Source organism: Anastrepha ludens, chromosome 4 (genome assembly GCF_028408465.1).
Source record: "Anastrepha ludens isolate Willacy chromosome 4, idAnaLude1.1, whole genome shotgun sequence".
NCBI classification, from domain to species: Eukaryota; Metazoa; Arthropoda; class Insecta; order Diptera; family Tephritidae; genus Anastrepha; species Anastrepha ludens.
In genome coordinates, this window is record NC_071500.1 from 583000 (window position 1) to 594893 (window position 11894).

General features: G+C 38.2%; 1 protein-coding gene across 1 annotated transcript; it reads right to left on the reverse strand.

Annotated features, from left to right (window-relative positions):
* Positions 1-203: 203 nt before the first annotated feature.
* On the reverse strand, positions 204-7069 carry LOC128860163 (uncharacterized). The gene is made up of 4 exons (XM_054097450.1): positions 6806-7069; positions 3490-3627; positions 1623-1804; positions 204-1558 (listed from the first exon to the last, which is right to left on the reverse strand). The coding sequence occupies exons 1-4, from the start codon at positions 6919-6921 to the stop codon at positions 300-302; spliced, it is 1695 nt and encodes a 564-aa protein (XP_053953425.1). The 5' UTR covers positions 6922-7069; the 3' UTR covers positions 204-299.
* Between the last annotated feature and the right edge of the window lie 4825 nt (positions 7070-11894).

Here is an 11894-nt window from a genome sequence, read left to right on the forward strand (position 1 = left end):
GTTGTGTCATAGAAATTTGCGGTAACCGATGCTACTTTGAGTAATAATTCTATAGGCCGGATGCAAATGTCGCAATGAAACGATCGTAATAATGCAATATTAGATCGAGTTCAAGAAAAAAATAATCGTAAAAATTAAATAAATGCATCAGTTTTCTAAAAACGATAAATAATGTTTATATTATATTATTATAAAATGCATGCATGCAGTTAAATTTATTTTAACAAAAATACTGTTTCGTATTTGTAGTCTAAGGTTTATTTTTGTTTTTCTATAGCACTGTACTTATTTTTCTAATTTTAGCTGTTGTATGACGTTCCACTCTCCATCGATGTCATCATATCCGCGATTTCATCTTGCCGCAATGCCTCGGAGGGTGATGGCACCCGTCGACCACCGAGCGGCAACAAATCTATATTCTGCACATGAGCCCGAACGCTATGCCCGGGCGGGAGTCCTAAGTACCATTTACCAACATTTTTGATCACTGTGGAGTCACGATGCCCTTGCGCCCATTCCCGATCTCGATTCAATTGTAATATTTTCTGGTTGCTTGTTATTAACGGTGGGAGTGACCCAAGATCATCATCACTAAAGTCTAATGAATCTGACAGAGTCGACATTGAATTATAGTTGTAACCACCACCATTACGATTGCTGTTCATTGAGATACTGGATTTGGCGGAACCTCTTGATGAAGAATTGTTTGGGTCACGACTTTTAGGACTTACGCGGTCACCGGAGTTGATTGAGTTATGGTTATTTTTTCGATTACTCTCTAACTTTCCCTGGTTACGTGGCAAACTGTAATCATATCCTCCATCTAAAAGGCCTCCGCTACTGGCTTCACCATTTGCCCCATAGCGCGTTGTGCCGCGATTGCTACTACCCGAACCCACACGATCACTTTTCACACGATTTACTGAGTTACTTGTCAATACTACGCTCCCATCATCTGAAGTATTATCATTTGATTCATTGTTATCGGAGATTTGCACTTTACCTGAGCTGTCTCCCGTTTTCAAATAATCCCCATCGCCAATTCTGCTACCACCAACCCTGTTCCTGTTTGACTCACTTCCAACTCTATCATCATTTATGACACTACCGCTAGCCCCCCGACCAAAATCATTTGCCAGTTTGAAGTCCATATCACTTAATCGAAACTCAGTTATTGAAGGATTTATGTGTGATCCTGGGCCCATTCGGTTCTTCACTATCCTGTATCCAATGCCAGGCCCAGCGATATACTCAACAGTACGCTGTACACCAGTATCATCCAAATACGAGTAAGTTCCCCTCACAAAACCATCTGAACTTCGGCTTTCTGCCCGACGATGGTCAGGTCCAGCAGCAATCAACTTATAAGTACCATCTGGGCCACGCTGGGTGGTCATCTTTCCACGCGTCTTCGGAGAAGCTTTATAAAGGGGAGCAGCATATGCCACACTTGCGGGATTGTCAGGTACAGAATTGAAAACTTCGAAGCCCGTCCCCGCACCTGCTGCATATCGAACACTATGGCGTTCGCCAACGTCATCTAAGTATGAATAAAGACCTTCAAATTGAACATTGGTTAGTATCAGAAGTTGCATTTATTTAATACTCAAACAACATCTTACCTCTCACACGACCAGTGGAATCACTGTTTTCAGTGCGCGATTGATCTCCTGATCGGAAGCTGAAATTATACGAAGGATCGTCGTACGGATCCGCCAACGGGTCGTCGGGACTGCCCCGTGGACGTACAGGATATTGCGCCAAATCCATTTGACGGTGAATTTTTGGTCCATTAGCTCGAAAACTAAAATCAAAGAACGCATTTATGACATTCAACTATGGAATACGAATGTTACTCAAAAGCTGTGGGCATGCATTTACATTCATACAAATTACATCTTGTTAATACAACAACAGCAGTGGCTGCAGAGTTACGTACGTACATCGCACCGTGTAGTTCAAAGCAAAAAGAGAAATAGACTTACATACTTATAATGCAAAGAGGTAGAGTTGAGCAAAACTGTGAAATCGATCTTATCATCAGTCAAACGGCATTCGCAAACGATATAATAAATGCAAGCACATGTTGATTCAACTTCGGCAACTAACCCAAACCAGAAGGGCCGGAGTTATAGCTGCTATTTTAACGGAAGCAAAAAAGCACGTCAAACAGAGCTTCGCTTCTCTTTGGTTAACGCCCGTAATATTAGTAAACTGCGCTGCTGTGAAACGTAGAAGTGCTGGTGGTAGCAATAAATAGACTCCAAATGATGCCATTTGGAGTTTCAGTAAAAGAACTTTACAATGCAACTCACAGCGAACGCATAAGCAAATACGTAGAATCCTATGTTGTGAGCATACTTTCATATACAACTACATACCATATTTCGCATGCAAACACACACATGAATACGAATATATAGTGCATCTGTATATGTTCACTATGCTCCGCTGAAACGGCAAAACTCAAAAAGGCTTTTGTTTCCGGTTTCCTAAGAAACTAAGAACAAGGAACCTCGTAAATGTCCATTCGTTTATATAAAATATTTTTATTATAAATAAATTTGTGCGATTGCTAATAAATGCTTTACGAGTTATGCCTACTGGTATTCCGGGCAATCGTACAATACTTTTGCCATTCTTACTGTAAGACATGATTCTGTGTGAGGTTTAAATTTACTTATACTTAAATATTGCAAAAACAAACTCTAACTCTTCTTGAGGCATGCATTGTAATGATGAATCGAAGAACATTCAAAAGCAAAACAAAAGTAAAACGCATTGGCTTGAAATTGAACTTTAAAAGATGAAAAACTCGGCGAGACAACAAAGGGCGCAAAATCTGTGAGATTTTCGCTTCAGCGCACTTCCGCCAGAGCTGCTTTGGAATGGCAATAAAGCGATAATTCGTTCATATGTATGTCTGTATGTATGTACATGTGTTTAACTGACAGTACAACTTCGCAATGAGTAATACAAATTTATATATGTAATTATGTATGCATGCTTGCTTGTATGTATGTACATAGATATGATTTGTGTTTGGTACAAAGCCCCTTGTGCATAAAATATGTTAATGAAAACATTTTATGGGCCACTCTGACACTCCGAACAAGAATGGCAAAAAGATCGAAAATCAAAAATGGGTCTAAGCTTGTGGTTTTACAATAATATGTATTAATTTATAACAATAATAATAATTTATAAGAATTTAGTAGCTCAAAATTAAAATCAAAAATCCAGCTTAATGGCATTAATAAGAGTACATGACTGGGTAAATGCTTGCATATTTGCAATATAAGCTGCAAAATTTCAATTATTCTACAATTACGTATTAAATTCCCAAGTTGTTTGGTAGATCTAATTACATACATACACACCGTTTACAAAAACATACACTTCATGGGCTAGTCACCTCGATGTATAAGTGCATAATATAATATGTGCACATGTGAAAATGTTAACGTGGCTCCCTCGGTTCGTACTTACCCGCGTGGTCCCGCCGTATAAACAACTTCCTCCACTTGGCCAGTTGCAGGATTTCTCGAGCCATAACGACCTCGGACTATGTTATCTGGACCTGCCATGGCGCTGTGGTAATAGCTGCCAATGTCATAGTTGGCGTGGCTGTAAGCGAGATGTTAGCAGCGCAGATGATGAATATAAGGAAAAATAAAAAAGCACACATTTTGCAATTAAAGCTTCTTCTGGTTTATTTAATATATGTTCGCATGCAAAATTGGTATCTGAGTCAATTTTAACTGAGATATGTTTGATATTTAATATATTGATATAGAAATTAGTCATTGAAAACCATATATGCCAAAATTGCTTTAGAAATTAATCAAATTCGATTTCATAGCGAATGTGGGACATGCAGGATATAAAACATAATTAAAAGCAAAGGCACGTTTCTATTCGAAATATTGTGGTTAATTTACAAAAATTATTGAAGTACATTTCTAGTTCGTATTCAAAGCCTTGGACCAAACTAGCTGTATAAATAAGATTGAGTTGTAAATTTCATTTCCCCTTGGAACGATATTTCGTCCTGTCCTCGTTCACCTCTACTCCTACAAGTAAAACCGCTGTTGCTGAGGCATATAATATCATTAATCGGCAAACGTCAGTAATTTCACACTCTCATAAAATATAATACCCGAGTTATTCGAACAGTCTTGTCACATCAGCATGAGAAGTCACACTGTAGCGAGTCTCTTTATCTAAAAACTTGTTGTTAGAAGCCTTGTCCAATTCTGCTGTTGGCATTGTTTAATGCCGTTTTACAAAGCCGTATTTTGCGGAGATATTCAATCGGAACGTTCTCAATTAAATTTCATATTCATAGTCATTTAAATTTGTTGGTCGACGTCTCGTCGCCGCATTAGAATGCTTCAGCGAACAGTCTGTCGGCTCTCATGGCTTTGATGTTTTTTGACCGTACCATCAGTTTCGGCGTAAACCATCCGACAGGGTGGAAAAGTGTTTAATCCATTGTGTAATATAATCGGATCATCAGAGACTACCACGTGGCTCGCCTTACGGCCGATCGTGAGCGATTCTATAATGTGTTAAGGCTCTGTAAGGGGTAATGTGTTTTCTTTCTGCAGCAGTGTGGCGTTCCTCGTCGTACCAGTTGCCTTTCTTGGCTCCCTGAAATCAACGATGTACAGAACGTAAAGAGGTGGCCAACATCAAACCGCTATTGGGCTATCAGCGGATTTAAAGGAATCAATTAACTTGCTGACGTAAAAAAGGTTTGTTTCCAACAGAGGTGGGCACAAACTGAATCTTGGTCATACACTAAGTAAAAACCAGCACAGCAGTTGCCCATATTATGTGGTTGCCGCCTGAACCATGAACATTTTACAAAATTTCAAGTAAAAACACTCTTCTTCGTCCCATTTTTTGCTTTTTACAGACACCTGGGTGGGTGATGGTGTGAGTGCTTGGCCTTTTCGCTTGAGAGTATTGACGGGGTTGTTATGCCAAATGAAGAATTTTTATGGTAACATTAAAAACAGTAGAATATCGACACAAAAATTACAAAATAATATCTTTGACTTGCAAAATTTACAATAATAAATATTTTTAATATATTTCTAAGCTATAATAATATTTTTTTATTGAGAAATATCTAAATTTGTACGACATTTTATAGACTTTTTGACACGATTTTCTATGACATTTAATAATTTTTTACGCAACCATGTTATATAAAAGAGCTGTTTGGAATGAGGTGATCTCAGTTGTGAGCATTTTTGACGACCAGCTGAGAAGGGTTTTGCTTATAAAAAACATTTGAGTTTAATTTTGTGTTGGTTGGTGAAACAAATTACCAAGGGCAAAGCCCCATGGAAGTCAATTATCCTTCTTAACTGAGGCTGTGGGACCAAATATGATCTCATATTGTGTCGGGCAACGCTTATAAATTGCTGCAAGGACACGTAAAAGCAATCTATCGCCGCTACGCCCTTACCTTTCGTGAGTGCGTGGGAGCAAATGTTGAAAAATTCCACTTTGCTGCAGATTTTCCAAAACCCTTCTTCCCCCAGAGTGAACAAAAATATCATACTTTGCAGTAATAATTTTGAAGTATCACTTCCATCATAATTCTGGCACTGTGCTTCTTTATTTAAGCCATAGTAGATGGTGTAGGCTTCGACGGCTTCCTCGCATTTCCAATTCGTTAATCAGCGTGGCATCCGGTATTTGCAAATCAGAGTTTGCCTTAACTGGTGCTATTGTATAACCTTTAGAGCAAATTTTTCAGTTCTAGTTTAACAATGCATTCCACTTAAACTAAGTTTAAACGCTCGATTTTGCATACTTGCAGTCTTGTTGATGTAGAATGAAATTATTGGAGGTTTGCACTTCAACCTAAATGTTTCTGATGTCCCTTCGACTGCCGTTAGAAGGTCAAACACTCAAAAACTCAAACAACCTACCAAGCCGTTCTTCGCTATAAAATGGGGTTTAGTAGTTCAACAAAATAGAATTTAATAAAATAGGAAAGTGCCAAAGAACATCTTAACAAGCTGACCACTTCAACGACTTGAGACAACATTAAATTCTTGGGTATATTAAATACTGGCGTTCGCTGTTGGATAGTTTCCAAATTATCCAATCTTCCTATGCTCATTTCACGTTTATCTTAGGGTATTTTGGTTTCTAGGGTATTGGAAGTAAATCCAAGTTTCGTTACCCAGATATGTAACTTCTACGAATCAAAAACTCCAAAATGATCGCTTCCCACACCACAGAAATATTTGCATCTAAAAATATGAGAATGTATTTTGCTTTTAATTTGAAAAGTCCTTAGAATTCTTGGTTTTAAACAACATTTCGCACACAAACGTATTTAACATGTCTGCTTGGTAATGCGCATACACTCGCATATATTTAACTTTATATATAAGGGTGTAAGTGCCAATTAGGTGTTTGGCCGAGGTCCTATTGCTATTTTTGGAGTACGTCTTGTAATATTTCCATAAATAGAGGGGCCTACAATTTTGTGTCACATCCGACCCGCAGGCGGTTTTTAGGAAGAGCAAACATAGTCTCGGCAATTTGCCATTGCCTGCCGAGAAGCGACCGCTATTAGAAAAAACTGTTTCCATCATTTGGTGTTTCATTCCCGGGGCTTCGAACCTGTGCACTTTTGAATGATAGCCACGGTCCATTTTAATTCAACTCCTTGAATACACATGAATCTTTATATACATAAATACGTAAAAATGTTCATAACTTTATATACTTTTACGTTAGGACATAGAGCACTTTTCATTTAATCTTCTTGAATTACCGAAAGGAGAATGACCCGTCTTCGTTGATGGTGTTTTTTTCAATTTTGGCTCGAGCCACTTTTCCACTAAAGCACAACACCAACGCACCGATCAACAAAAACAAATACTGCAGCATTCCACCGAGTCGCAATGGCGAAATAATCCTTTTTCCGTACAACCGAATGAACGTGAGTATAAAAACATCCACCTGCTAACGCTACCAGACAACTGCTTAGAATTGCACGTATGGAGAGTCGCGAGCGAGAAGAACCGAAAACGTTAAGAACAACACGCCAACTGAGTACTCTGCCAGTCAGTGTCTCTGTATTTAAACTCGGTTGCTCAGTAATAAGCAGACGATGGAGGACGGATGGCGGATGGTGGGCAATGGCTGACCGAGCAATGGAACATATGAGGCGCTGTTTCATCTGACCACCCACAAAATCAAATAGAAAAAAATACAATACAAATACACATACACACATTTGCTAGCAGCCACTGTAAAATCTTCTGCTCAAAAAGCGATCGGGTTTTTGCATTTGTGCCTTGTGTAAGAAAATGTGTAGAAGAAACAGCAGCAGTAGCAATAACACTTTGCGGTCGGTTGGTTGTTAAACCGATTGGTGAGAGAACTTATTTTTGATGCTACGATCGACATGCAACCGATGCTGATGGCTGTGCAAGCTGGTAGCGTTGGTATGAATGCTGTTGTACACCGTTGTATTCATTGTTAGAAATGTTCACATTGCAATGGCACTGGCACTATTTTGTAGTTGTTATTTGGAAGCCACTTGCGTTCTATGTCCGATTGCATGAACAATGTACACACACAGACATATGGGCATTTTAGCATCAAATAAAAAAGAGAAAATCCTTAAAAAATTGGAATCAGGGAGTCACGAGACTGACGTTGATCAATTGTTTACGCGTTTGGCCTGTTGTCCTGCATGAATTTCGGATTGCTTGATTTTCATTGACTTACGTATGCAGATAGATGGATTCTAAAGAGGTTGCTTATTTAACAAGATTGCCAATTAGAGGTTGATAGGTGGATGCTTGTTAGCCCGTGTCCTTTACATCTAGCACCGCCAATCTGCATTTTTGTTGCTACTGTCAAACCACAGTTCGGAAGTATCTGTATAAACACAACCATAAAAAGTGTTGCATCTTCTCGTTTGTTGTTTTAGCGTTACGTGTATACATATGTATGTAGTTGTACGGTTTGTGGAGGTGATGCCAAGTGTGCGGATGTGTAATTCGCTATTGCCACATCAATGCCCTAAATGAGATATCCCACTCTAGGTCAGTGTCTCATCCGCATCCGCTGATCCGTGGACAGTGCATGAGGTTAACTCCTAACCCAACACTCAAAAATGAATCTAAAAACTGAAAAGACATTTTAATTTTCAACGAGTGGAACTAGAATTGAAGTGTGAGAGCAATTAAATGCAATTATTAATTGCCGGTCGGTCCAACAGTGGCTGCTACCACATTTATTCCGCTCCGCTTTGGACTATAACCCTCCATAAAGTGAACAATTCATTTGAACTTCCCCCCACTAATTCCCTGTACTAGTATTGACTACAAATTTACACTTGTGAATGTCTGTACGTGTAGACATAGTGTGTAATACAACGTAGCAATTTTCTTCTGCCACTATGGCGTTGTGAACATGCCACAAATTTTCATGGCCCTTGCTGGCAGCAACTAATGCTGCTGCCACAATTGTTTATTTTGTGGTTATTTGTCTTAAACATGAAAAGATGGAGAATTCGTTGATTTTTATTGTATTTTGACGCCAAAACCTGAGGGAGCCAACTACTCTTTGCAAAATTTCCCATAACATTGATGAAGCATTTCGGTACCACACTAAAAGATGAATATTGAGTCAATTGGGCACAATTATGCGACTTTATAAATAAAACAATCCACGGGAATATATATTTAGCATTCAAATTAATAATATTCGTAGTCTGTCAATTCTAATGAAATTAATCTAACTATAAACATCGATAAGCTGATGGCCTAGTCGCTAATGCTTTTTAACTCATTGTGGTTGTAATTCATTACTTTTCCAATTTTCAAATAAAAAAAAACAAAAAATAAACATCGATTTACATATATGTTTCTTTGTAAAACATCCAAAGATGTTGTAATTGACTTGATGCAGTTGAAAGTTCGAAGCTGTTTGATTCAACCACTGAAATGCAGAATCCACATTACAAGTACGACACAAGTGTTGTTTATCCAAAGAGTACTATTCAGAAATATTCATTAAAATCTTTGCATTTAGGGAGAAAAATTCTGTACCTAACAATTCGTTATCCCGAAGCATTTGCACCTTGATAAAGAATACGCTACAAGTTTCAGAACCGTGTCCGTCATTTCGGGACAAATGGTCACATTACTCATGTGTGTTTATTTATTTTTAATAAGTTCTTGCATTGTTGAGGAAGTAATTAATTGTTCTATTGCATTACATGCGGCCGTTAGTGTTCCACTCTTTCCAGTTTTAAGCACAGTTATGTGGTATTGTTTATCTTCCACATTACTGCGTCTACTTGAAACCGGGTTAGTGTATCACTGGCGCAAGCACTCCTAGAGTCACGTCCAAATGAAGCTGCGTACTCAAAGGTGATCAAAGAGGTGGATGCACTACTTTCTTGGTAATAATATATTCATGCACGAGTGCATACTCATACACATGCACACATGAACACATTTATAAACTAATGGCTACATCTGGATCTTGTAAAAAAAAATAAAAACTACACAATCAAATATGATAGTATTAGAGGGAGGCAGTATTTTATTGCTATTGATTCAACACATGGAATAATCCAAAAATCCACTTCATATTATTAGTATGTTAGCTTTAGTAGTAGATTTAGCGGCATTTTAAATTTTTGTGGGAAATGATTTATTCGATGCGATTCATGTAACAGCCTCCCTCTGCTGGCTTCATTGCAGGAGCGCAGCCAATCCCGACCATTTCCCGAATGATTTTTCATGGCACCGCATAAGAATGTCGCGACTTTCAGGCGTCCAATTGGTACCTCCATGACGACTAATAACGTGATTATCGTACATAGCGCCGTTTATATGAATGGCACCTCGGTATAAGCCAATCAAGCAACACTACTTTATAAGTGTGCGATATATGCCCACATTTACCGAGCGTAAGCCATTCATTCGGGGAATTATATACATACATACATATGTATGCATACTCGTATGATATGACCAGCAGTCAAAGTTTCGGGTGTGAGAGCGTCCAAATCAAGAAATAAGAAAAAGGCTTTTAACTTAAATATTTTAAATATGAGAATTAAATTAATTAAGATATGATGCGTGTATACACTTTATATAAAACGTATTATTTACTACTTATGAATTTAAATCCACATTGTATGTCACGCGCTACCAACTTTATAGCCAACAAATGCGGTCGTGCCCCGAGCCAAAAAGCATTACCTGGCTGAGCTCCTCAGTTTGCTTTGTTAATGTGGCAATTTTATGGCACACTCTAATAATGAACTGATAAATTGCACAATTGTTAATCCCATTAATCAAACACACTCCATCATAATTATTTTACTTCCGAGTTCTCATCTGAGTTATGACGGAAAACATTAATTTTAATAGAATTAAGGAAAATCCGCATTCAAGTGCAGACTGGTCACTCTAGAATTCTTCCAGATATCGAAATAGATATGGACATATGCACACTGAAAGGTTCAGAATGAATGAGAAAGGAGTCAATATAGCCATGTCTGTCCATCACTCCATCTGTCCATGAGCACTATAATTCGAACAAAAATTAATATAATATATTACAATCAATCTGGGTGTAAGATAGTTTGGTATTAAAAATGGGCAAAATCGATCAATTACCATGCTCCCCTGTCACATAACAGTAATTTTCAAAAGAGGAAAAACATGACATCTCTGTTATAATTGTAGCAAAATTACTCAAATTTGGTACAAATAATGAATAAAGAAGTGTATATGCACGACGCAAAATGTCGAAAGATGGGCGGTGCCATGCCCACATATTGCTCCCCAATTCATTTGGATACGATATACTCTATGACAGCAAGTCCAAATTAAATTTTACTAAAAGGTCGAGGTTCCTTCCTTTTTTATTTGTCTACAGAAAATGCAAAATAAAAAAGGTGGTACAATGGGTGGCTGTCAGTGCGCTACGATATTGTGCCACTGTACAAACTATACAAGTATTGCTACCCGTCATTGACAGGATCATCTAACTGGATGGCCAACAGGTTTAGTGTTGCTTCAGTTGTAATTATTGGTGATTGTGTTTTTGTTTATTAACTGTCTTCACACATAGATATGTTATATGTACATATATTTACATGCATGCATATGTATCCATGTCTGCCCGAATATTCGTATGAGTGGCACTACGCATGCCAATGAACCATAATCGGCCTGCATGCGGTGGTGTGTTATGCGAACTATGCCAACACGCCACATTTGCAATATTTTCTCTCGAAGGCAGCAGCAACAGGTCCACCGGTCCAGCGGCAATGTTGCAACATAACTACTCGCCGGTAATACCGCTGCATTTTTTGTTTAGCGGTGCAACATTGACATTGAAACCGCTATTGTCACTGCCAATGCCTCCATCATTGCTGCTGCTGTTTATCATGCAATCTGCAGTAGAAAGTGAATTTTTAGTGCAGCTCTGCTGTTGGGCTGCTGCTAGAGTGACATTGAAAAATGGTTTGGATATCGTTTCGTTTTCATTCAAGTCGAGTTATTCGTCCGTTGAAGTTGTCCTCAACACATTGCCTTGCAACAAAGTAGCAACAACGATACTGCATTAAGCGTACTGAATACAAATACAATATATAAATATACTGTTACGTTGCGGTGTAAATTAATTCATCATGAAAGTTAATGCAGTTTATCGAATATCTATTACACTAGCCCTTCTAGCCAGGACTGTTACATGTACAAATGGTTCACAAGGTCACTACCTGGCAAAGGTAATACTTTATGACATTCAAATCCAAGGCAATGTGTCCATCAATTATTTTTAAATATTCATTGTTTTTGTTGTGTATTTCCTTAATAGAAGAACAG

Coding starts and splice junctions, on each gene's coding strand:
- LOC128860163 (XM_054097450.1), bottom strand. CDS start 6,921: ATGCTGCAGTATTTGTTTTTGTTGATCGGTGCGTTGGTGTTGTGCTTT. Junction 3,628..6,805: donor GACGGGTCATTCTCCTTTCG/GTAATTCAAGAA, acceptor TCTCGCTTACAG/CCACGCCAACTATGACATTG. Junction 1,805..3,489: donor TATACGGCGGGACCACGCGG/GTAAGTACGAAC, acceptor CTTTGATTTTAG/TTTTCGAGCTAATGGACCAA.